General features: G+C 42.2%; 1 protein-coding gene across 5 annotated transcripts; it reads left to right on the top strand.

Moving 5' to 3' along the window:
• The first annotated feature begins 4,896 nt into the window (after positions 1–4,896).
• On the top strand, positions 4,897–27,381 carry LOC311017350 (pleckstrin homology domain-containing family G member 4B-like). Of its 5 annotated transcripts, none has more exons than XM_084015608.1 (25): positions 4,897–5,168; positions 11,968–12,165; positions 12,308–14,540; positions 14,672–14,869; positions 15,137–15,257; positions 15,360–15,453; positions 15,859–15,945; positions 16,527–16,643; positions 16,727–16,825; positions 16,992–17,143; positions 17,655–17,793; positions 18,347–18,469; positions 18,564–18,761; positions 18,922–19,637; positions 19,881–20,327; positions 21,763–22,012; positions 22,366–22,455; positions 22,620–22,946; positions 23,039–23,209; positions 23,408–23,585; positions 23,703–23,819; positions 24,386–24,670; positions 24,947–25,176; positions 25,333–25,388; positions 25,545–27,381. In XM_084015608.1, exons 1-24 carry the CDS (start codon positions 5,166–5,168, stop codon positions 25,366–25,368), a joined length of 6,609 nt encoding a protein of 2,202 aa, XP_083871734.1. In that variant the 5' UTR covers positions 4,897–5,165; the 3' UTR covers positions 25,369–25,388; positions 25,545–27,381. The 5 variants fall into 5 exon arrangements, with proteins under 5 accessions (XP_083871734.1, XP_083871733.1, XP_083871732.1 ...); XM_084015607.1 differs by having other exon boundaries at positions 16,524–16,643; XM_084015606.1 differs by having other exon boundaries at positions 15,841–15,945.
• Positions 27,382–27,523: the final 142 nt, after the last annotated feature.

Genomic DNA, 27,523 nt, shown 5'->3' with positions numbered 1-27,523 from the left:
GGGTTTAGCATCGGTGTGGTATAATATTAGCACCCAATGGAATACTCAACACTTTTGTGTGTCACATGGGTGTCACAACCACATTCCTGCTGTACCTGTCTGCACCTCTGCAAGGTGGGTCAGTACGTGACATGCATGGTTTCTTCACCAGGTCACCTATAGTGTAGCTGGACCAAAGAGTTGGATTTACCTGTTTGGGAATAGAAAATACATTTAAATGGAATATTTCTACCTTTTAAAATGACCATTTGCGCATCAATTACTCACCATGTGTTATCTTGAAATCATGAACACAATGTTGTTTTGTAGGGCACGGTGATAATTCAATATGATAATTTAGCCTCTTTAAAATAAATCATATTTTGATTAAATAATGTATCGGTAATGTTATCTAAATCGATAATAACAAACGCATACATTTCATTTCTCTGAAAATGAAGTGCTCAGACACTTTTCTGTCAAGATAAACGCTCAGCAACATCAGCCTCTCTGAAAGTATTGATGGCAAAATGATTTCAGAATTGCAACAAAGACACAAGACAGAAAATGGAAACTCAGACGCTATTTAGATCTAAATGTATACTGACTGTAGAAAGAAATTGACCTTTGACCTCCACAAAGACAATGGGCATTGGATTACACATTGGATCGACAATGGAAGGACGAGTGGTGGTTTCTGCTTGGGTGAAAACCAATGTGGAGGCAGCTAAGTGTACTCCTGCAGCAGAGAAACTATAGGGTTGTTTTCCAGTTTTTTCCACTGACCACTGATTACAGCACACACACAGCCATGAATGAAAAGCTTATATTTAGTATTTTTCACATAGGCTTAAAGCCAAATTCTTTTCATATCTTTTCTTTTGTTTTCACCAGACGGTTTCACAATCATCAAGTTTCCTTATTTGAACTTTCAGCGTTACTGATGTTGCCAAACCAAGTAACCCTGCATTGTAGTAGAACAGTAGCAGCTTTCCTGCAACACCCTACAACCTAAATATAGGAAGAAAATAGACCTGTTGCTGCAAAAATGAAAAAAACGTACAAGTTGCAGCTTTCTGAGTTTGGGTTGCAGCTGTCCTTCACCAACGGGAGTTGAGTTGTTCAATCGGACGCCTTTTTCCAAATATCAATCGTCAATCCAAGATTTCAGTATTAAACTTTTTTCTTGATCTTTTTTTCAGCATGTATCCCACATGCTTAACTTTTTTTGTGTAATGGTAAAACTCCTCGGGCCGTTTTGTTTATTTTTGACAAGGTTTCTAAATGGAAGATGGTTGCATAGTAACAGGACTGAGTTTTTATCACCACATGAGCAAATGTAGGTCACTTTGCTCGATAATATAACATATTACACAAATACATTTCATGGATATTTATGCATGCAGGGATGGAAATGAAAGTATTGCTGTCAGTAAAATATCTCAATACGGAATGCCAACCTCCCTTGGCTTTCTGCAGGAGTGCAGTACACTCTTTCACACAAACGGAGTGATATTTACCAAATTTAGCAACATAGATGGGCACTGTTTCACTGGTTTTGAAGAGACTCAATGGGGAATGGGGAAGTGTTTTTAATGATGTAATTGTGAAACTGAAATGCCAATAATAACTTGAATATGAGAGGAGGCTTAGCTTCTGATGAGAGCGTCGCCTACTGTGAAAAATATGAATCTAAACATCTAGCTTCCCGAAATCTAGAGGAGCTGCTTGTGTGTCCTCTTGGGAGTCAGGCGCTTGAAAATCTGCCTGATTTGTTTACCACCCAAAATATGCCTGCATCCCAAGGACGCCATTAATAAGTTTAATAAACACTGAAGCAGCCAAAATGTAAAGTATTCCTGTACCCCAGCGATGTTAACTGCTTTGCAGAATGGTAATGAGGTGCTAGCTGCCTTAGCCAGAGTTGGGAACGATGCATGCTTGAAGTGCTGAGGATGCTGCAGGCAAAAATAGAAGGCCAAGGCAGTGCGTTTGTTTCCATTACCGGCCGGGATTAGCAGCTTCTAAACACTCCGCTCATTAATGCCATCGTAACAAAGTACATACACCGACGCATGAACACATGCACACCTTTTTGAATTTGATCTGACACGATCTTATATTGACAGCGATGCCTCCAAACAGTGTAACATTCAGTGCTGTAGGCTTGTTTTAATGGTTATGTCTGTTAATTTAAACATAATTCTACCTGCAAATACAGGTTCTGGTATGTTTTATCCTACATGTGGTGTCAGATAAGTAAGCTTGAAAATCCAGGATTTCTGTTTGCAGTGTTGATCAGAGCAAATTATTATAGAAAGGCTCCATTTTGACCATTTAAGTGGCACAGATTTTGCCCAAACTTCAACCTGGTTTTCCAATCAGCTTGGGGGAAATCTGTAAATATCTTGTTATTTTCGAATCGTTCAGGAATCCATAAAGCGTATATGGACATGAAAATGCTGTAAGGATGTGACAAAGCAACATCCAGTAGTGTTTTTTATTTAGGCTGTGATTTTTGTCTGAGCCACACTTAGCCCTTGTGCTGCCTGTATCAGTGTGTCACCACCAGCAGTGGTCATCCTCTGCTGGCCTGAACACTTTGTGTCTAAGCACATGGATTTTCTTTTTGTTCAACATTTATTTTTAACCGGGGAAGCCGGCTCTGTGCAGATTTTAATTCATAATGATGTTCTGACAAAGAAGCAAAGGAGGCAGGGTAGAGATTTGGGATTAAGTCAAATGTCCTGTTTATAATACGTATGAGTGAAATGGAGAGAGGGGAAGAGTGGGTGAGTAAGTAGGGGATTTTGAGACCGAGAGATGAGGACAAGGGCGACAAGGCCTTGGCCATGACCAGTCGAAATAACAGCTTCTCTCCTCTGGCGAGGACATGATCGCTCTGCTCAAGCGTAACGCCACAAACATGCTGTCAAACACACACACACACACACACACACACACACACACACTCTCTCTCTGATACTTTTTCCTCCCGTCCTCCCTAACTCCCCCTTTCTGAGTCCCTTAGTGGCTTCTACACATTTGCCTTGTCACCCAGTAGTGCATTAGCAGCCTGGAGGAGGACCAGAGAGGGAGGGAGGACATGAGGATAACAATGATCCGGTCTGTAACAACAACATCGGCACACGTTTGTCCTCAGGCTTGTTCTCAACTGCAGAAGTCGAAGCAGAGGTCACGCCACTCTCAGATACATTATGATGAATATGTTGTCCCGTCGCTGGGGAAGAAGCGTTCATGTTTCCTTCGTCTGACTGAGGTGTAGTTTAAATGAGACGCCCAGAAAACGAGTCGACAAAAATGTTGTCGAAGCCATTTATGAAGCTAAAAGGACAAAAATGATCTGGTGCAGCAACTACACCTAGTTGCTGCTTGGGTGCGTGCAGCAACTACTTTATGTCATGGCAGGTGTGTTGCTCACTGTCAAAGTTGCTTGGATAAGCGTTTCACATACATGTTTTGCACTATAATTAAAACCAATTTTACATGGTGGTTAGAAAACCCCAAAACACGACGCTGACGCTCACCAGGTGGCCAGAAACGAGACGCCAAATGAATGCTGAAGTTGCACCATATGTACACGGTAGAGAGAGAGAGAGAGAGAGCTGTCAGACGCTCTCTCTCTCTCTCTGCCACGCCTTGTCTCTACTTTGACATGACCAGGTCAAACATACTGACGAGATATTCTTGCTACTGTTCCACAGCAGCTTCAGTCAGTATGATGTTTCACCCAGTAGCGTCGCTCCACTTTTTGTTCCCCTCTCACATCATCACCTCCCCTCCTTGATTCCCTTTTCTGTCTCTTCTCGAGTTTCCGACTTTCATCACCTGAATATTAATCATTCTGAAGTGCTTCTCCTGATGTTTTTAATGACGTTTGTGTCGTACATCTTCAGGGCAGATGCTTGTCGTCTCTGCTCACTCTTTGCCTCACTGTGGTCTTGTGAGAGGAAGAGCGAGTGCTGGATGGTGATCTATTATACCTCTGAACAATTGTAATTTTCCAAATAGCTCCTAAAAGTGTAGAAAGTTCCTCAAGTGTCCCATTTTGGATCTTTTTTTACAGTATCTGTCTCTATCTGCCCGTCTATAAACATGAACAAATATTGTAGAAATTACTGAACGCTTGACTGAAGTGCATGCACATATTTTTGTTTCTCCAGTTTATTTTTAACCCCTACCTCTACATAGCCATTGTGGTCATTTCGACTCCTCTTAAATAATAAAACGGGGTAAATGAATGTGTTTGTCATGAATGAGTCTGCAGCATGTGTTTAATAAGCTTTAATGTAGTGTGGTTTATTGTTATTAATTTTATTATTATTCAACTATAAAACACAAATGTGTCGTTTTAATTTGAATAGTCACGTGAAAAGAAAAAAATAAGATTAGCTGATTAACTATGGACGACTCTATCTTCCTCTTTATCTCCATTCAATCTGACACCAACACACAGACTTATTTTTGTCACTTTTGTCACAGGACATGACATCATCTTACATGAATCCCCTGAAGACTTAATCTTAACCAAAGCTCCACAAACCCAACCTCAACCCTCACCATAAGATGCGATGACCTTGTGGGGACCAGCTTTTTGTCTCCAAGTGACTATTACTGTATATATAAATAAATAATAAAAAAAAATATATATATATATATAGTGATGATTGTGTTATTTCATGGTGTGCAAAATGTAAAATCCTAAGAATTTGCACTTACATGGACTTGGATTTACTGTGAGGCTCTCTCTCTCTCTCTCTCTCTCTCTCTCTCTCTCTCTCTCTCTCTCTCTCTCTCTCTCTCTCACCTCTCCTCATGCTTGGTCGCCCCTGTCAGGCAAACACAGCGCATGGCACTCGAGGTGCTGCGAGAGGGAGAGAGAGAGAGAGACACAAAGCAGAGGAGCACAGTAAATCAGAGAGAGGGAGAGGAAAACAAATCAAAGACTAAGTGCAGCCCAGCTGAGGACTTAATGAACGCTCATCCAGCTGGCTTAAGGTTGTCCTCACTCACTCGGCCGTGAACGAGCGTCTGGGCAGAATGGATTTGGTTTCGGTCCAGCAGCCACCGAGCAGCAGCTCCGTAGAGTACGGTCCCTCCTTTTGGATTATTTCAGACACCGCTGCTGTTGCGATGAATGGGGACGACAGCATGCAGAAAGGAAGATGGTAATATGATAATCTCTTGCTTTTACTTCCATTCTGTTCGTTTTCGTTCGCAGGCTCAGAGCTCGGTATTCATACATGTTGCTCATATAATGCCGTGGCATTCATGTGTCGAATACTGAGCTTTGTATTGATATGAAGACCAACTTGTCTAAAGGTGTTGGATTGTCCTGTGGAGTTTCAGCTTCATGGCGTTCAACTCATAATCCATCATTTTCCTCTGTGAAAGGACAGAGGAGTGTTTCTCCGACTTCAGACCTGGTTTACATCTTTAGTCCCGAAACACGAAGTCGATTATAGATTAGTATAATAACAGAAAATTAGTTGACAACTCTTGATAAATGATGAAAGGAGGGAAAAAGAGAAAAAGTATTTTTACATTGAATATCTCTGGGTTTTTAACTGTTGGTCAGAAAAAAAAAAGGTAATTTGAAGATGTCACTTAGTTGTTGTTGTTTTTTTTTATGCAATTTTCATTTGACATGACATTTTATATATTAAATGGGTAAATAATCACTATGAGCAGCCCTGAACATCTTCTGATACACACAATGCCACTTTTAACACATCTAGAATGGTCCATTCATGTATAATAATCTCCTTGTATCATGTAAGAACTCTGTCATAAATTGTAATTGTATTTATTACATCCTGATTAGTAGTCTTTTATGTTGAAACATACATATACTCTGACTTTGTACAAGTACAGCATACTTCCCATAGCTCCCACCGGCCGCGGCTCTCTGCTGGAGTGTTTTGACTCGAGGTGAAGGTCTCAGGTTACAGAGCATTAAGGCCGATTTCACAAACCAGCCACTGTACCAGCCTCCTTCATGGACGCCCATTTACTGGCATGTGAGTCATGAAGGAGGAAAAACCATCCTACAGCGTCGGAGGGGCGATCTGATGTATGGATTTAAGTATGCAAAGTTAGACACTTTCTTTTTGTCGTGGTCTTTTGAGAATCTCAGCCCACATATGATGAGGAGCTTCCCGACTGTGTGTGTGTGTTGTCACACCTCGGCTGCAGAGAGGGTGTGTGTCCGGTTGCCCATAAAGTAGGTTTTGTTTGGCCCTCACCGACTGGGAGGACGTTATGTCGTGGGGCTGAATTTGAAAACGCCCGCCCAGCTCTCCTGTAGGTTTGATTTGGCAGGACACTCTTGAGTATGTGTGCATACTGCTGTGATTTTCTTTTTCCCGCCCTGTTTCCTGCGTATTTGCCAATGTCGAGTCCATTTACCTGACTATTCCTGTTTTGGGAGTGACCTCAATGTTTGGGTATTTGTTCCTGTGTCGACCCGGTTACACAGAGCATCCTTTTTCTCTCAGCAGAAAGACGTCTTGTCTTAAAAACGCAACAGTCCGCTCAACAGCTGACAGTTTGACAAACTACAAATCACCGCCTCACCTTTACACGGAGTCGGTTCATTTAGGTCGCTTTGGCTAGCAACTAGTATGAAGCATGTCTGATACAAAGAACTCAAAGAGTTTTAACTGAGAAGGGTGTTAATGTTTACTTAGCAAACATACTCAAACATCAGATGATGCTCAATATGAGTCATACGTCCGCGTTGGTGAGATAATGACTTGATCTGTATGCGTCTGCACAATGTTGAGCTCCAACATTATATATTTAAAAGATTTGATGTCTGATTAATGCGGCGGAGTGCAGTCCATCTGTGTTTTCACCTGTTTAGTTCTGTATCTAAGGGGTCGTTTCTGGTTGTTTTTGTTGTTTTGTTGCCGGTGTGAGTTTCATTAAGCACAGCTGTGAGCTAATTACAGATGAGATGAGTGTGTCAGTGAAAGCTAAGCCCACTTTGATGTAATAACACGCCTCACACACACACACACACACATACAGCTCAGACACATCAAGTCACTCACGATGAATTTAAAGACGCGCTTATAGTCCCAACTCATTTATAAATCCCTGACGTGCTTTTTTTTTAATGACTTAAACGCAGGCCTCACTGCCTCCCGACTGCTACTTTACAGCCACCTCCAAACCGTCCTGCTGATCGAGGCCGTCATGATTATTGTTTGCCTAGCACCAGCTTCGATTCGCTGATCCCCGTGAAGCTGCCAAGTATACAGTCTGGTCGTCTCGGTGCCTCAGTGGTCATGTACAGTCGCTCCGCTCAGCCTGCGTTTACGCCCGACCGCAGTGTAATTTGGATTTGCCCGGGTGTCACTGGGTGTGTTGAGGTAGAGTCACAAGATGTTCCACTCGAAAAGAATAGATAAAGACAAATACCCGCTTTATACCTTTTAGTCTAAAGGTGCAGCTTTTAGGCTAAAAGGTATAACGTTGTTTCTATTGGATACATCCATTTACCCTAAAAAGTAAAGCTCCTCTTGACAAAAGATGGAATTTGGTACCTTTCTGCTTTTCTTTTTGCAGATTTCCAAGCCGTAAATAGCACAGGAACAGTAAATTATTTACACAAGAGATGTTCAAAAGAGATACTAGATGTTTATGGGCAACTTGGAAATGTCTGATCTTGGGTGTGTTTTCGTCTCAAATCTCTATTCGGGCTGTTGTGTAAGGCTGCAATGATGTGGGACGCCAATTATAAATATCTGAAGAATTGATTCCAATACATGGGAAATATACATTATTTTGTTAAAGGCACTCTCCTGTGATTTAATCAGATTTATGCTTATTTGTCATGTCAAGTTATAAAAATGTTACATTTAACACTGAAAGATAAACCCCTCGATATGAAGCTACTCCCTTCAAATGAGTCCTGAGACACAAAGACATACACTATTTAATTTAGCCTGTTGTTAAAATAATACATTTGGTTGATTCAAAGATGTATAATTGTAACTCACAACTAAAGGAAACACTCCAGAAAGTGTGATACATAGTTTTGACACTTCCTCACCATTAAAGAATCTTAACTTTTACAAGCATCCATCTGTCTTAACAAGGGGACTCTTCATTGCCACGCATTTTTGCACCACGCGGTGTGAGGAACTTCTGTGCACAACTATTGCATCATCGCTAATCTCTTTACCTCCCAATTGAATTTTCCTCCAAATGACAAACTACTTAGGATTGTCTTTCACTACCGGTGTTTCCTGGTCAGGACACGAGCGCTGTTGTCGAGTTCGGTCTCAGTGAATGTGAGCTGAAGACAGCAGTTGAGACAAAACGGCAAAAAGACTATTATAAAGTCTGACGGTGTTCAAGAGGGATTTGAAAGAATGGAAGATGGGATCTAAGGAAAGAGTATACATTTTCATAGCGTGGTTGTGCTTTCAGTTAATTACCAAAATACGTTTAAAATACTGCTTAATAGAGAAAATAATCTGCACTCTCAACCCATCCTCGATATTGCTCTAAAGCTGCTTCTCTTGTTGATGGCCTGTTTAATGGTGTAATGGATGGGGCTTAGTGGCGTTTTATAGGGAAACCTTTTATGTAGGTGTCCAATCAGTCGGTGCTGATGTTATGATGATGTTGTTCATTGACTGAGAACGCTGCAGAACCGAGCCTTCATGTAGCAAGTTCACTTTGTTACACAAGCTTTCTCTTAGTCTGATGAATAAACAAAATAAACTCACAACATTTCAAGGAAGAAAATGCAGAATTCAAGTTTCTCTATGACACAGTAGAACATTAGATTTTAGATTTGCACATTAAAATAGTAAAAAAAAGTATCTGAAGAGTCAAGATTGTTAGGAATACAAAATTACGTTGAAATAATTAAATAATAATTTGATGAAAGAAGTCATAGATGCATGAATGTACATAAATCCATGTCCGTCCCTCAGCTCCTCTTTGTGTGCGCAGCAGGAAAAGCATTTTAAGTAGTTTGTGCAATCCGGTGGGTGATCTCTCTTTTTTTTAAAGATGAAAAACCAGGGACGTAAACACAGGAAATGGATTCTTTTCATGCTTATTTAGAGGCAGTATCAGTGTCTCTACAGGCTTTGACGTTCGGCCAAATCACATCAGTTTTGCTTATTGTGCTTCACATATTTCTCAGGGATTTTGTATACATGATGGTACATGGACTGTTTCCTTGTGAGGATACTTCATTGGACTGAGGGGGAGGGTAATGGTTATGTAAATAACAACAAGTAAATGCAAAATGTGTTTTCTTACAGTAGCAATCATGGAAACTGCCATTTTTGGTCTTTTCGGTTTTCTATTTCTAAACTCTTAAAAACACAGTATTTAAGTGTCTCTTTTATAAATACAATGTGAATGATTTTGTTTTTTCCAGGATGTATGTCCACATCTTCAAAGGATTGAAATGAATGATATATTTTGAAAACAACAATCAACTTGACATTGCAACATCTCCTTTTCCATCACCTCTCTCTCACATAGCATTTCCTGTCTCTCTGCTAAAAAAATACCCCAAAAAACGCAGTTGTGCAGGAATGTATTAAGTCACCATGCATGCTTTCCTTTTCTCACAGTTAAATATTTAGTTCCTGTCCAGGCAGGAACCAGCTTGACAGCAGAATGTGTGAAGACTATTTCTGTTTCATAATGATACTGGACAGAGACATTCAAACTGCCCTCAGCTCCTGCACTGGGACATCGTATCCACAGTAATGTGAGTCGCCATTTATTTCAGTGGCTGAGTGCGAGAGATCAGGGTGTTTATATAGAGCCGTGTGAATCTGCAGCAACACTATGAGGGTCCAGGTTCATACGGTCCACTCATACACCAAATACTGGAGACGCATAATGAAAACACGCACTCAACCAAGCAGTTACACTGTGTGTACTGGTAGGCAGTCGTACGGTAACGGGTGATGTGTGTGTTGCTTGTGATGTGCACACACATTTGCATGTCCCATCATTGCTGCCAGGGGACCCATCATCACTGTTTAGTTTTCTTCTTAAGGTCATATTCATTTAAATGTCTGCCATTTCCAGGCTGCCCTTTGCAAAGCATCCCCGATGTCTTAAATAAGACATTATTGTTGAAGCAGGTGCTCGTCGTCTTCAGGATGGGAAAGCATTAAATATAAATGTCATGAGCTGTGAACTGAGTTTGTTTTTTGACAACCAGCCCCGTTGCTTCCATTAGTATCCTCCTCCGTCACGTTATTATCATGATGACCATCACTGTGTTTTGTCCCAGCGGGGTGTGACAGGACTGACCAGAACGGCTCTGAGTCATAGTGTTGTTTCTGGCGCTGTGGGGGCTGCTGACTGGCCCAGAGCCCAGCATTTTTAGATCGTAATGTAAGGGGATAAGACAAGAGAGGGAGGACGGCCGTTGTTGCTTGAGAGAAAAAAACACACAGAAGCAGTTGTGTAAGAAACAACAAGGACACAATACGTGGAATAGGTTAACAGAATTCAGTGAGAAAGTCTGCTTGATATATGCAGATCCTGCAAGTCGAAGCCCTTTGAAGATGAGGAGTGCTACATTTGTTGTTGTTTTTTCTTTTCAAAAGTGCAGAGAAGAGATGCCCAACAGATAGCAGAGCTGCAGGGACAGTAAACCAGTGTTTCTTCATCACAACAACTGGGAACCTGTGAGATCACTGGAATAATTTCAACAAATCAAGACTGTTATCAATCTGCTTATTTCACTCGAATAAAGAAAAATGCACAAAATCCATTACATTACAAGGTTTTTAAACTAAACTCATTCCTCACATGATGTAATCTCATACAGTAAATGACACTGAACACATGCCCGGGGGGTGAAGGCAGCAACATGCGTCGACATTCACACACAACCCTTCCTGATGCCATATCGCTCCCAAAAGAGCCTCAGCCATGCATGTATACATTAACCCCCGAGGTCCGCTGCCGTGGCCTTTGCTGGGTGCTAAATAAAGCAGGGCCTAAAAGTGGGTAGCGGGCCATGAGTTCAGGTCAAAGAGAATGTGAAACCATAAACCAGGAGGCTAGCTAGCCTTGAGACAAGTCATCACACGCTGTTTACGTGGATGTTTGCTGTCAGGCTGGCTGACTATATGTTTAATGACGAGTGTTTGTGTTGGTGCTGCTATTCTCTCAGCAGGCCATGAGGTTGAGGACGAGGCCCGTGTGATTCACTGTGAGAGATTCCAGTGAGGTGAATGTGAGCGACTCCAGATCCCTCTTGTGTACATTACAGGATATTAAAATAAATGTTTTTAGTTGACTTTCTGCCATGCACATAAATGATAAAGTCACAATTTCAATAGAGGAGACACAATAATGTGATTATTTGGTTGCCTGATTATTGTAACATTGTAACAACCTGTCATTTATCAGGCAGAAATGCCATATATTTGTTGGTCCAGATTCTCAAATGTGATCATTTTTAGCTTTTTTTCTGTATCATATCATTAAATATCGCAAGGTTTTGGCATAACAAGCTATCTGAAGACTTCTTTGCCTTTCTTTTGGAAATTGTAATGGACAATTTCACCTATTGTCTTTATAGTTCTCAATACTATTGGATTCATTGAAAAAAATTATCTGCAGATTATCTTTTCAATTAATAAAAGGCCATTTAACCATTAAAGCAAACTAAATTCTGTAGGTAAACTTAGAATTAATAATTTGCTTTTGACATGTAAGTTTATGAGAGATTTTTTTTTGTTTTAAACTGACAAATGTCATCACATGGTAGATATTCCTGATAGATTTGACAAGTTGCTGATGAAATGATAACTTGTCCGTGTAGTGCACGTCTCCATATAGTAGCTCCTACAGATTACGGCCTGCCTCGTCACTGAAGCAGTGCGGATCAATGAACAGCCAGAAGGATATCGAGTGAAGCTTTTCTGAAGCCTCTGCTTTCTCTCTCTCTCTCTCTTGCATTTTCAGAACCTTGATTCTCTGGAGTGCTCGATCCAGAACCTGCTGTCGGTGCTGTACCCGCCCTTCGAGGCCACCGCCCCCACTCTTCTCAGCCAGCTCTTCCAAATCATTGACACTCGTTATCGGGGAGACGCCCTGCGGTGCATGCTGGACTTTCTTGTCCCAGCCAAGCACATCTTAGACATCGTCCAGCAGGCTGCATGTGTAAGTCACTGTCTTGTTCACATTTGTTATGGAATATGGCTGCCTTAAGATCTTCTTACTGGACTTATATATAATAGAAATGGATCAAATGGAGATATTCTTCTAAAACCCTATACTATCAATGTCCTTGTCTCCATTCTAGGCTCAGTATTCCGAAGTACTTTTCCAGTGTGAGGGCTGGCCTCTGTGTTTGCGTGACCGAGTTGTTGTCCACCTTGCTCCCATCAACCCCCTGCTACTTCAACCTGGCGACTTCTACCTCCAGGTGGCACCATTCTGTGACCAATTGGCTCGCATCGTGGTCTGCAGCCTCCTGGAAGAGGAGGGGCTTGTAGTGGAAGTGGTTGAGGAGACCCCGATCCCTGAAACGTCCTATCCTTGTATATTCAGCTGTGACTGGTTAGAGGAGTTCAACCAGGGCCGCCATGGGACGCCTCTCAGCCACTGCCTGCTAGCCACCGAGCAGGGTGTGGTGAGGTTACCATGGGAACGGGTGGCCGTGCCTGATTTTGTGGACGTGCCACTGTGCGCTGGGAGTAGTATGGCCTCTGCTCCTTCTTCATATCCTCCTTTACCACCTCCGCTTCCTCGTCCTCTGCCTCCTCCTAATTTTCCTAAGAATTCTTCAAATGGTTCATTTTGCCTTTCACCTCCAAAGGAATCTGCACCAAAACATTATCCCGTTACCATTCAAAACAATTCAATTTCAACATCGTCTTCACATCCCTCTGCCTTCTCTGTGGAGACCAGAATATGTCCGGCGAGGCACGGCATTGCTGTGTCACTCTGCCTGGTGGACACTAGCGCTGCTTCGTCATCGCGGCTCGTCAGAGTGAAAGAGGCCGAAACAGAGCCTCAGCCTATTGGCCGGGTGTCCCCTAATAAGTGGACGGGTCCAAATACAGCCACGAAAACGAGCACTGTTTCAGGTACATGCAGCCCCGCAAGGGGAGATACAGCTACGTGCAAAGGTGAAGATGAGGGTGTAGTTGCTTCTGAAAATAAAGGGCCCAATAAACATAAGGATACACACATTACAGGTATAGGGAGGAGAGAGCCAGCAGGCCACGGTGTTGCAGAAGGGGAATACATTGATATTCTTCAGGCAACTATGCTTTTTAGTAGAGCTCGGTCAGCAACTGAAGAACAACAGAAATTAGAAGCGCAAATGCCACAGAGACATCCACACGGACCAGCTCAAATGCAGCCGCATGCACAAATGGAGTCACACAGGCGGAGACAGCCAAACACACAGACATCTCCTCAAGCACAGTCAACGATAGACGTACGGTTACCTACAAAACCGCAAACGCAAAGTCATTCTAGATCAGAGGCCGCTGTATCAGTAAGGCCCAGCATGTCAACAGAAACGGCTCCCCGTCATTCCCAATCCCATCACCCTCACCCCGACTCCCATGGACCTTCTCAGTGTGTCCGCACTGTCCGGTTCTCGGAGAAACCCTGCACCCCATGCATGAAGAGAAGACAAGGCGGAAAGGCATCCAGAACTCAGGAACTGAGGTGTCGATACAGGGATTCCTACCAGGCTGCGATAGAGAACCCTGTCCCATTCGGACAGGAGAAGGAGAGGGGGGATTTGTTGGCTGTGTTAGAGGAGGACGGTGATGACAGACTGCCAGTGACTGAAACAGGGGATCCATGGTGTCATATTCAAGGGATGTGGTTTGATCCCGGGACGCAACACCAGTCTGCTTCCTCTGCCAGTGGAGCTATCTGTAAGGAGTCAGGAGAAAAGAACACTGTTCCATGTTGGAAAACGGGAGATACAAACACCGCCCCCTGCATGGATAACAGGGGAACAAAGGATTTAAAATGCAGTGGTGTACCGGAACAAACGACTGAAAGGACCACTCTGTCATTTAGGGAACCAAGGGATGCACACTCTGCCAAACCCCATGGCAATTTACACAATGTAAACGGGACGACTCAAGCAGCAGGAACGAAGATGAGTTTAAATGATCCTCACCAGTCAGACGCGATCTCCGCAAAACACCACAGGTTACCATTTACTTCAGCGGAAATTTCAGCGATGAACATGACCCTCAAGCCTCGTGAAAGGCTACGAAGCAGAGCCAACTCCACAGGAGTGAGTCCACGTGTTCCCAAGGCTGCTTCAGTACCACAGAACAGACGGGAATCTATGTCGGACGGAAGAAGTTCCTCCCTTTCCACAGCGGTGGTGGACACCTCAGAAAAGTGTGGGCTGGTCATCATAGAAGGTCAAAACGTAAGGAGAAGAGACAACACTGGCTCCTGTGCAGAGATTCCCCAGCTGCATGTGGTTAAGTGTAAATACAGCACAGCCTTTGGACTGGTTTCACCCAAGATCAACAGGAGGAAGATGGTCAATCCAGGTACAAAGTAATGTTCTTGTAAATAAATATTCTGCTCTCATCTGATCTTTGGCGTAGATAGATTTTAATTATTGTTTATGAAATTCAGTCTTCATCAGCTTCCTTACAGCATATCTGTCCACTTTCTACAGAGGCTGCTAAGCCGGGCATGACGCTCATCACCAGTAGAAATGGTATTCAGATGGAGAACCCGTCCCAGACAGATCCAGCAGCCGAGACACAGAAGATCTCCCAGCCTGCCTCGCTTCGTCCCAGACCTGACCACCTTCCCCTGGGATCCCCAGACCCCAGAGCCCACCCCCTCTACTTAGGACTAGCATCTCTCACAGGTAAGTTAGTTTGAGATACAGCTAAACATAGATAAAATGACACACATATAGAAGAAAAAGATACAAATGAGATTACATAAAATAAGTAAGTAAGTAATTAATACTTACCTAAATGTTAAGAGTACACCAACTTTGACAGGTTGATTCTTTTTGGGTGGGTTTATAAAGACTGATCATGGCTATTTCATTTGAAAACTTCTAAACATACAGAATAATATATAGAATTATGCCAATTGTTATAGTTAGACCAAATTTTCTCTACTTCAGGCGGCAGAGACAGGACAGGCAGGGCAATCGTCGAGCTCTATGGACACCACCAGGGCTGGAGGTCAGCTGTAACCAGCCAGGAGCTCTTCCAGATGCTGCTCTACTTCCGCACCATCACTAGGTAACATCCACATGACCGGAAAATCTATTAATGAATCAAGGGATAAATTAATTAACTGGGCTGTAAATTTTAAGTCATTCTTTTTTTCATGTCTGTATCTAGGAGAGAAATCAGAGAAGCTGGGATGACGCTTGTTTTTGATTCAAGGAAGACAAATCCTCCGCCGCAACTCTATAAAGCCTTGATGACGCTTCAGGTAAGAAGTCTCAGTATTACAGCCGACTGAAGCTGATGAGAGTTAACTGTTATTTGGGTGTTTATTTCCTGGCTGCAGTGCTGCTGCTTACAGACGATAAATTATGAGTGAAATGTCAATACTGATTAATATAGCAGCTCCTGAACATTTCCAGACATATCCTCATGTTTATTGGATTATTGTGTATAATGTGACAAACGATGTTTCCCCCCTCTACTTAGGTTCCTTAATCAAGGGCACAATATGCTTTATTGCTTAATATAAAACTTAGTTTTTTATAAAATACACATAAACAATATATGCAGAACAAAATTTAAAAATAGTTCATTTCTATTGATGCCTTTATAGTTACTCTACTTGTGATGTATTTGTAATGATGGATGAAAGGGTGTTAAACCTTTGCAGGAGCAGACTCCCCAGGCAGTAAAGAGTTTTGTTCTGCTGGTGGACAAAGAGAGCAGCCTTCGGCCGGAGAGGTGTCCCGGCATCCAGGTCAGCTTTTTCACTTTTTATGATTTGTGAAATATCTCAACATCACCTGACCATTAGTTTTGGGAGCCACATCAGGTCTTTAGTTGAGTGTACCATCAGACATTTTTGCATTTAATAGGCTAAAATATTTACCTCTTTTTTTTTCAAAATGTATCTGGTCTTCAAGATAATGAACATTGTAAAATAATGTAGGTGAAAACTGTTTCTTGATACAATTAAAGTGATGGATTTAATAATTGCAACTGAGTAAGTATATACTGTGAACTATACTGTATGGAAATCAAATACGTTGCTTTTATCATGTATGTTTAACTTCCATGGTTGCTTTAGCACCATGGTCAGGATAATTCTGCCTATATTGAGTATACTTTTTAATTGTAAGTCCTTTGAAGCCAGTATTGGTAAGAGGAAAGAACGAATATTAGCTTTATTAGATGAAAGTAATGCATTTTGCAGAATTAATAAACAACATTGTAGAACAATATATATGTTAGGTTAAATATGCAGAGGGAGTTTGTGATGAATAATGATCTAAGAATTTCCCTGTTGATGTTACTTTGACACTTGTTGCCTCAAAGCAGACTGAAGTGGTGACGTCAATGAAAGCCTTGTTCAAGCTGGTGGAGGTGAGTCAGCTGAGCTCCTGCCTGGATGGCTCACTGTCTCACAGCCACTCTGACTGGATAGAGCTGCACCAGGTGAGAGAGTCACGTCGATCACACTGACTAGCTGTCACTTTACCGCTCATGATTTACTCACTTCCACATCTTCCATCCTCTAGAAACTCTTTCCATTTGTGTCTGATCTTCACGAGGCGTCCAGCCTTCTTCTGAGAGCCATCGGTACGTTAGAGGAGCCCCAGAGGACAAACACTGTACAGGTACCTTAATGCTGTCTTTTGACTGCTTATTCAAGTTGTTGGATAAGTTCAATATAGATATAGATAATATTCATAGCTACTGTGGCGATATGAAAGTAGGCTATTGGTGAGTGCAAATGGAAAGCAGCCAATCGCAAAATTCTTAAAATGTCTTTTTGTCACACAGATTGTGCAGCAGTGCATGATGGACCAGAGAACTCTGATGAGGAATGTACTGGAGGACAGCCGATTGGTCGGCCTGCAGAGGGAGGGCGGAGCCATTCTAGCCAGGCTGAGGAAGGAGAGTGACCTCAAATACCCACACTGCGAGGACCTTAGGTACCCATTTACATGAATACAACCCAACTATTGGCAATAAAGTTTTTTTTTTAGGTAAACCTGTTTACCATTGATACCCTATGACTGAATATTCTAGCTGCTAGAAAATAAACCACTGGACTAAACATTTACATATACATTAAGGGCATTTAGCTTTTGCCCAAAGCGACATACTCCTGCTAATCACTACACTAAAAATAACTGGCTAAAATAATTGAATTGTGCAGCTGCAGCACATTTTCAGACTCATTGTTTGATAGCAATTGATTTCATTTACACAGGATAGAAACACATAACCTATAACCTATTAAACATCATCACAATTTTACTATTTTGAGATCAAAATGGAGCCGTAACACTCTGACTTTGTGCAGCTGAGAAGGGTTGCCACTGTTGAGCCGGCTGTCAAACTAAGTTATGCCTATGATGTCTAATCCTCTTCTTACACCAGTTATTCATTTCATCTGTTATTGAGTTTTTAAGCCTATGATGCGTCTTTGCCTACATGCAGCGATGCAGTGGACTCGGCAACCAGCCTGTACAACCACGTGGAGGAGCAGGCTCACGTCCTGGTGCAGAGGTCCAACATGTCGCTGGAACACCTGGAGTATCTGCTGCAACTCCGAGAGGTTCAGGGACACTTCATGCAGGTGCATTATAACAGCTGACCATCAAATCCTTAATACACTTTATATTAGTAGTATTACTGCTAACAGTTCATCATGTAGTTATGTGTAGAGTAAATGTAGAGCAAATGTCATTCATTGAACTTCATGATTTCATTATTACATTTTTATTTAAATTTTGTTTCGAAAAGATGAATCTGTTGTGTTTTCTCACATAAATCTGGGAGCAGACATTCTTTTATTTGTTCATTTACTTAACAACTTCAACAACTTCAATTATATTTTAATTGACAAAATAGTAAATTGCTAATTTACACAGTTTTGCACATTATCTCTTATATCAGCGTTTTAAAACATGCACATAATCCGCACATTCAAAAGTGGGCGAAGCACACGCTCCTCCACCCACCAGCTCTTAGGCATATACTAAATTTAGAAAGTGCAACAAGGGCATTTATTCCTACATACAGTTAAACTCACACATAATAGAGACTAAAATCATTTAAATTAGATTCAGACTATAAAAAGAAAATGTGTTGCTAACCACAATATTGTTTTGCATCTCCCCTCCCTGCAGATGCAACAGTGGTTCAATGTCGAGGGAGAGCGCCACCTGCTGGAGGCTGAATCAGTCGAGGACTCAGGAGACCAAATGGAGCAGATCCTCAACAGCTTCACTGGTTTCCTCATTGAAGCTAATGTGAGATCTGTTTGCTTGTAGCTGCCATGTATTCGTGTGTCTCTGTCTGTCCACCTGACTCTGAATTTCTCTCCTCCTCCTGCTCCTCCTCCAGGACCGAAGGCACCATGCTATGACGTTGGTGTCGGAGGCAGAGCGTCTGCAGCAGAGCGGGTTCTCCTACCCAGAGACGGAGGCGTTTGGCGCTCTAGTCGGCACCTTCAAATCAGGCCTGGAGGACTTTCTGTGCAGGGCAGAGGCATGCGGCAAGGAGCTGCAGATCATGGTCAATGTGTGTGATTTTTGTGAGCAGGTTAGTACAAGATATATCATTCTTATGAGTGTTCAGGATTCAAGGTCATTATGCAGGTAGAAGTGTGCTTAGAAATGACACACAACATGCGATCGGGTCGCATGATAATAAAAAGGTAAAGTCGAACATGCACTTTTTTCCCTCTGTCATCTCCAAACAGGCTACAGCTCTGGCCAGCGAGTGCATTGAGTATCTGGACCAGAGTCAATCCAGAATCCACGCTATGCAAGACCAAGACCAGATTACAGCACCTGTCAATCACGCGAACAGTCAGCCAATACAACACCAAAACCAAGCCTCTGGACAGAGCACTGGATCCCCTTTCCCGTCTGATATCCACACAGCACATGGCTCAGACCCAACCATAACCAGTGTTTCACTGTCAAGAAACGACACCTCCACCCTACAGACCTTCCAAGATAGGTTCCACCAGTTCAGCCCGGAGAAATTTCAGGAGGTGAAGGCCCAAGCCAGTGCCCTGCGGGGCTCCAGGGGGATGCAGGTCTGGAACGTAGCCTGGCTGAGATGCCAGGAGGCCAGGCAGCAGCTTCAGGAGAGGATGCAAGATGTGGAGGAGGATTTCCACCAACAACCAGATTCTAGCGGCTGGTGTGAACGTCATTATGTTGATGTCATGAGCACTAACGTTCAGACTCTGTCACCTGGTGGCCAGAGTCTGGTGGTACAGTCGACTCCTGGGCCTCGGCACCCACAGTGGGATGGCATCGTGTCGGGAGCGGTGGATTTAGGGAAGAGAAGGCCGATCCTGGGCAGCAGCAACTCAACAACTGTAGCCTGCTTTAACATTAGACCTGAGGAGGACAGTGATGCTGGAAGCAGCCAGGGGTCAAAGGTCACTCCACAGTCACCTCACAGGTAATTTAGAGTTGTTGATTCTTAAAATATTACTGTTAGAAATAGGACTTGTTCATATCTGTGTGAATCTTCGATGATGAATATATTCAATGTTACTTGTAACCCACTTTGTCGTTCATTCTTATTTTTATCCAGAAGCGTTGCCCAGTGTAACATAGGCGTTCTATTCCCATTGTAGCTCTTCACTGAAGCTCTATGATGTTTACGCAATATTTTCATTATTGCTGTTTGATTTAATAAAAGGTCAACAAGGAGAACAGAAAGAGAGACGAGGAGGAGGCAGACGAGCAGAGCGAGGAGTGAAAGAGATGCTGCTGCCATGTCTCAGTCCCACACTGTCGGCTGCCAGTGGTTTCCATGGGGACGAGGTCTCGGGGCGAGGTCGGCGAGCCAGGACTCGTGCACCACAGGAGTAGCGATGGCGGGATCGTCCACTCCCCCGGAGCAGCGGGTTCGACCCCCCTCATCCTGCTCCCACCACGGTCAGCCATCTTGTCGGATCCTCCAGGAGGCCCAGAAGTTCCAGATCTCCCGCCACGGGAGCTTCTGCTCAGAAGACTCCTGTATGAGCGACCGGGGGGCTGCAGGGGGCAACGGGACTTTATGCTGCAAACACTCCAGCCTGCCGATCGGGAGATATGAGGGGGCGTTTTGTTTGGCAAGTCCACAGGAGAGTGCCAGCAATGCCCTGTAAGTCTAGTACACAGAGGGGGGGGGGGGGGGGGGGGGGGGGATGTGCTTGCATTACTGATTAAAAAAAACATCTGAATGATCAGACATTTGATAATATTCTGTGAGTTGAATGACATTCCTCCTCTTTTAATCCCGTGAGCCTTAATGAGATATAATTTGCTCTTTCTGTCTCGAAGCTTCCAATGAAGTACTACAGGTACTGTTTCTTCTGATTCTCCTCACTTCTCTTTTTCTACTTGTCAATGTGATGGATTACTGAACAGGCCTGTCAGACACAGACCCTCTGCTTTCAGAGACTGCTTTTAATGAGATCTATCATTAAAATCCTCGATATCATTTGAAAGTTATTGCGCTCAGTCATTAGTATGGGTATCCCAGTCACATTGTTGGCACAATACAACCTAATTGTATGGTAAGCATACAGTAAACATAGTATTTGAAGTAGTAACTGTAATATGTCAGAAGAAGAGTTGCTGCAGGATGGGGGAGGTGTTTAACCTGTCTGTGTGAAGGGGCCCATTCTCATAATCCATCCATACTCGGCTTGGTTTCTTTTCTATCATAGTGCATGTAGAGAGAGCAACATGACAGCATGTCATCATCTGCTTAAATGTTAAAGTGGTTCATCCTCTCACCTTACTGCAGTGATGTACAGGTGTACTAAAGGACCCCTTGACATCACCATTGCAGGTGGTTACAGGTGCTAGAATGCAGACCCATCACTGGCGCTGACTGTGGTCACAGAGAAAACAGACCAGTGACGGCAGCAAAACATTGCTTTTCAGCCCAGTGTCTAATATTCTTCAAATATTCATTCTCTTTATTTGTCAGTACCCTTTCATCACAAGCATTTTTTCAAAAAATGAAGAGTCTATGCAGATCTGACTAATGAATAAACAGAATTCAGTTCAACAGGAAGACAAATAATGCATCAATTCAAAATACAGAAACAGGAGGAAATACAGAGTAGCATGGTGGAGAGAGACTGGAAAAGGCCTTTATAACCAACCCGTCTACACAGCACTACCAACCTTAAAAAAGACTTCAATAATATTAGGAAAGCTATTTGGGGGCATTTTTGTTTGTTAAATTAGGTATTTACAAATACTACTAGCTATAAATAAATGATTTAGGATAGTAATAATAATAATAATAATAATAATAATAATAATAATAATAATAAGTAGATAGTTTAATTATATAGCACTTAACCCAAAACTGGGGTAACAAATTGTTAATAAAACACAACAATAAAATGCAAAACACGTTTGAATAAAACATGAGGGAAAAATAGAGGAATTAACTTCAAAATAAAAGGAGAAACTATAAGAAAGCCTGTCAATATAGATATAATAGAAACGTAGTGTAGTGTATGAGGTGACAGTCAGTGTTTGAAATAAATGTTTTTTATTCGTTGTGTTTGTGTTGCCAGAAGGCTGCAGCGTGTCCTGGAGGAGCTGCTGTTCACAGAGAGAGAGTATGTCCGCTCACTGGGCTACATCCTGACCCACTACCTCCCCCTGCTGGACAGACCAGACATCCCCCAGGACCTCAGGGGCAAGAGAGGCGTCATCTTCGGTAACCTGGAGAAGCTTTACGACTTCCACAGCCACTACTTCCTGCTAGAGCTGGAGGCCTGCCAGAGGGAGCCGGCCATGGTGGCCCGCTGCTTCATCAGACATGTGGGTTGTAACTGCAAAACTGTAATGAATATTTTGTTGAAATATTATATGTAATTTCTGTGTATAATGCTTGAAATTCTAGTTGATTTTTTTTATTGGTTTAGCAATAATGGATTGTGTTTATTTCAATTTGTATTATTATTGTTTAATTGAAATAATGTTTAAAATATGTAATTGTAATAAACGGAATAGTCCCATCCTCCTTCTCAAGATGTGATGAGACCAGAAGTCTACATTCAGTGATGTGATCATGATTGATCTTTAATATTATTCTGTTATTATTGCAGGCATATGGAGTCGTCGTACTCATTTTCTCATTATGTTTTTGTAATGTGGTTTAACTTTTTCCACAGAGTGAGAGTTTTGGCCTGTACGCTCTGTACAGCAAGAACAAACCCCTGTCAGACGCCCTGATCCTGCACCGTCGCCATGACATCTTCAAGGTCAGTTTGTGTGTCACCCCTTTCATTTTAAGTAACACAACATAAACTTCTCAGAAATTGAATTGGCCCCTAATTTTAAATGTCAGTGGGTTCAACGTCACATGAGTGTTGACGCCATGCTTAACCTGTTCAGCTTCACAGTCCCACGTTGTTTCTCTTCACAGAGGAAGCAGCAGGAGCTGGGGGACATGATGGACCTTTCATCCTACCTGCTGAGGCCCATCCAGAGGATCAGCAAGTACAGCCTCCTGCTGCAGGACATGCTGTCTCTGGCTGGCTCATACAGGCCAAAAGACATGATCCAGGACACACTGCTCGCATCGAGTGTGTGCACGCAAAGTGTGTGTGGCCCGGGTTCTTACGTGCCAGATCTGACAAGCGGTGAAAGGGAGCGGGAGAGGGCTGAGATCCAAGCCGCTGCCGACCTGGTCCGGTTTCAGATGCGTCACGGCAACGACCTGCTCACCATGGACGCCATCCAGGAGTGTGATGTATGACATTAAAATGGCAGATATACTTGATACACAACAAAGTTTTTTTTTTTTTTTTAAATGTCTGCTCTGCTGTGCATCTGCCCTGTCAGGTGAATTTAAAAGAGCAGGGTCAGCTGATTCGCCAGGATGAGTTCACGGTTTTCTTCAGGAAGAAGAAGTGCGTCCGCCGCATCTTTCTCTTTGAAGATCTCATCCTCTTCAGCAAGACCAAGAAGACAGACATTGGCAATGATGTTTATGTCTACAAGCAGTCATTCAAGGTCTGCAAAATGCATACATATACATCCTCGCACTTATCAAAAGGCTATTAGAGTCTTAACACTCACAATCTATTCTACTTCACAGGTGTTTTCCAGTAGTTATATTGTAAATCTCCAGTATGTGAAGCCAAAACGTCTAACCACGTACGCTCATTTCCATCTCTGTAATTTCTGCATGTCTTTGTGTTTTGTTCACAGACCAGCGAAATCGGGATGACCCAAAACTCAAGTGTGAGCAGCTTGTGCTTTGAGATCTGGTTCCGCAGGAGAAAAAGTGAGGATACCTACACCCTGAAGGCCTCCGGCATGGAGGTGAAGGGAGCCTGGACCGGCGACCTGCAGAGGATTCTTTGGGATCAGGCCACTCACAGTAGAGGTACTAACAACAAAAAACAGCACATCTTATTTATAAAGCATGTATCTGAGACTACAGTTTACAAAGTGCTGTACAGGTTTGAAGAGATAAATAAATCATATTCTATGAATGTTTCAGAGCTGCGTATACAAGAGAGGGTGTTCATGGGAATGGGCCGCAAACCTTTCATGGACATTCAACCCAGTGATGCTGCTATCTGTGACCGAGCCGTCAGCTGCTCTCTGCCTGGGAGAAGTAAGGAGCTGCACACACAAAACAGAGCTTCAGAATACTTTCTTATACAATACTCGGTGTATTGGTTCCTGGTCCTCATGGAATTCTTCCTACTGAATTTAATGGTCCAGTGGCTTTTCCTCTTGTGCCATCTGGTACAAATTTGTGTTTGGATCGGCATGAAATAAATAAAAAAAACAGACATTCATGTTTCCCTCAGAAAGAATTGTGAAAAACTTTTTTGACCAAATACCTGCCGAACTAATGCTGATTAGCAAATGTTAACATGCTAAACTAATGTGATGATTATGTTCATCATTATGCTTCCTAACCATTAGCATGTTAACATTGTATTTCACTTGAAGCACTTGTGTTACAGCCTCACAGAGCAACTAGCATGGCTGTAGAATCTTAGTCTTGTTTCTGTTTTTGCTCGTTATTTATTTATTTTTCTTCAGTTTTTTTTTATATTTTACATTTTGTTGAAAACGAAATACATCTTTTTCTGAAATAACTGCTTGTGCCCTCATTGCTTCGCTGACTCAGCCCATTAATTTCTCCTTCGTGACATCTATGTGTGTCGTCAGTCCCTGTGGCCTGTTGTTCACACAGGGGCGTAGAGTACCCACGACCATGCTCCATTGGCTCTGGCAGCACCGCCTCCACCACCCTCAGCCAATCATCTTCTTCTTCTGGACGGGGCTCACTGCCCCCTGCTGGTTATCCCAGGAACCAGTCACAGGGGGTGGAGACCAGTCCTGTTGTCTGCTCCTCACCTGAGGGCGTGGCTGAAAACGAACTCAACAATCATCATCTTCGTCAGCATCACCTCTATCGTAACCTTGAACAATGGAAAAGTCATCATTCGCTGAGTGAGGTTTTTTTTTTTCTCTGTCAAACAAAAGACAAAATCCAATGAACAATAAAATGTGATTATCAGCCTAAAGTAATATCACATTTGAATATGTGAGGGAATTTTAAAAAACACTCTGGATTTGAAAATTCTGTTGTTTGCCGCCATAAAGAATGATACTAAGGCAGACGTCCCACCGTTAAGTGGCCCAACATAAGGATGCCATTATGAAATTTGAACTTATGTCCACAAACTTCTGGTTCCATTGTTTTTCAAGTATCTGTTTCTGCTTTAGTGGACAGAACTGAATCAACTGGAGAACGCATCAACCTTTTCAGCAGCTCAGACCTCAGCTGTCTGTCTGCCATCGGTGGAGCAGTAGTGGATGACTCCTCATCGATTGTATCCCAGAGTTCAAAGCACTGCCCGCCGCTTTGTCGGACTCCCAGCCTGAAGAGAGACGGCTCACCAGTGGTAAACAACAAGAAACCAGGTGTCGCCCCTAAACCTCTGCATAATGCTCAGGTACAGGTGAAGCTTTAACAGTACCAGCTGCTGAATTGTTGTAATGTTTACAAGAGCTGAAGACAATGGGTCGAGGTTCAAAATGGTCTCAATCACACGTTATTTCTCGCTTTTTTTCTTGAAGTATAGTATAATATTTGATATCTTGCTTTGCAGGGAGAAGACATAATCGGAAAATCAACAGAAGTTTAACCTTGGATTCCCTGCTGAAGGTAAGAATGTACTTAAATAGCATTTGAAAATATTAAAAATCCAAAAATATATAATATATTTGAATCTAAATTTGATGATTATTTGCAACAATAAAATCGTATTATTATCAATGGCCTCTGTAGTAAGAACTAATTGTGCTTTAAATATTGTTGCAGGTCTTCAGTCTATTGCAGATGTACGTGTTGTTGGAGATCCTCTGGCTGCCTCGCAGACTCTTCACAAAGTTATTCTATGTGGCTACACAGTCACACGGCAGTCAGCTTTGTCTGGTCACAAGGCTTTGTTTTTAACGATTTATTGAAGCAATTAAGGTTTAGTGTGTCGCTATCGTATGTCATGATTCACATGTGGTTGTCGTCATGTGGCGAACACAGTATTAACACCCGTGCAAGAAAGAAGAAGAGGAGGCTCCTGTACGTGAGAGCTTCATCGTGGAGTGAGAGACGCTCACATCCTCTGTGCTGCACAGCCTGTACAATCATGAATACCCAGGGATCCAACAAGGTTGTATGAGATCTTGTGGATGAAGCACACAGGACCAGCATCACACCAATTCAACTGTATGTCATGCTCCTTCTCACTATTAGCAGGCAGAGCATCTTCTGACAAACAGTTGTATAACTCATTGACAAATGGACGACATTGTTTTGGTTTCAAGATTACAAGGAAATCTTCGTCCAAGTCCAAGATCCAGATCCAGAAACCGATCCAGAGCTGCCCACTGGCCATGAGCCCAGAACTAGCTGAAGATTCGTAAATGTGTGGATAAACATGCAGATATGAAGAAGTGAAATTACTTGATGATGTATTGATTCATTTAGACATAATTAATATATAAATGATGTACTGTTTATTTTATTTGGGCCATTTTTAAACTACTGTTGTCTTTCTAAACATTTGTTGTTGTTTTTTATCAGTCTGGCTCTGAGATTCTTACAGAAGTCCTGTATTTAATCATTTATTAGAAGGGACTGACCACTTGCTTTTCTGCATCTGGATTGAGATTACTGTGTGACCCATGCATTCAATATGGAGAAAATATCTAGAAAGACGAGGTTATCTACATAACTGTAACCACACGACTACTGCACACTTACACAATATATGACTACAAGCTTCCAGGCAAAAACCACTCCGTTTTTTTAGGGTCCACTAATGTTTCCATACTGATCAATGTTCCAGCTCCACCCTCATCAAAATGACCATTGAAAAAACGTGTTTGATTTTTTTCTCTCAGATTGTTTTGCTTTCTTAATAAGTTATTGATGAAAAGTGTCTTCTTTGTAAATTATTTTTATTGTCTGTACAAAATATACAAACCATGACAGAATCTTGAAAATATGAGGTCATATCATGGCCCTCTGTTTATTTCATTTTAAAGCCACTAACATTTTACAACATGGCAGATCCATGTTTTTATTGCTTTCTTCCAGGCTTATCCGATTGTTGTTTTTATTCAGTTAAATTATATGAATTGTTTGGTTGTTTTTCCCTCTGAACTCTGAACCAGACAGACTGCAGTAACACGAGGGGGACGTGATACCGGATTGTGATAATGCTTCACTTCCTTATTCCACAGACTCACAAATTCCTCAACTAGCCTTATTTTGAAACAGGTTTCATTTCCCTTTGATTTAGTTTGGTGCTGAACATCACTGTTTTACAGTTCTTTGTTTTCAGGGGTATCCATAGACTTTCTGAGTCCTTCTTTTCAGACTTTACTGAATGAGTTTTGTTCCTCAGTTGCATGACCTATTTACAACTTCCCCCTGTAACTGACAAATGTAAAAGTGAAAGTCCCATAATGTGACCCGAGACAAATGTGTGAAGTATTTAATGCCTTGCAAAAGAAAAATCCAGCTAAGTGGATACAATCTTAACTGTGTGGTGTCTAATTTACTGTTTGTACTTGTACATTATCTGTTATTTCCTGGCTGAAGACATATTCAAGAGGCATGATTTAATGCTGTATGAGCATTTAAGCTTTAGTTTCCAGCAGAAACCTTTAACAATAAAAGGCCACGGTCGAATAAATAAAGGGGAAGGGGTCCTGTCAGTCTAAAAACAGAATTACTGATGCAACAAATAGCCAGATGGGGGCGTCACTATCATGTTTCACATGCTATAAATAAGG

Source organism: Eutrigla gurnardus (genome assembly GCF_963514095.1).
Source record: "Eutrigla gurnardus genome assembly, chromosome: 8".
NCBI lineage: Eukaryota > Metazoa > Chordata > Actinopteri > Perciformes > Triglidae > Eutrigla > Eutrigla gurnardus.
The sequence above is the reverse complement of the archived record's forward strand: the minus strand, read 5'-3'. Positions and strand labels throughout refer to the sequence as shown.

Excerpts from the sequence above, each read along its gene's own strand:
- LOC311017350 (XM_084015605.1), top strand. Across the intron at positions 16,644-16,726 it reads ACTGGATAGAGCTGCACCAG|AAACTCTTTCCATTTGTGTC; the intron begins GTGAGAGAGTCA and ends TCCATCCTCTAG. Across the intron at positions 22,947-23,038 it reads ACGCCATCCAGGAGTGTGAT|GTGAATTTAAAAGAGCAGGG; the intron begins GTATGACATTAA and ends CTGCCCTGTCAG.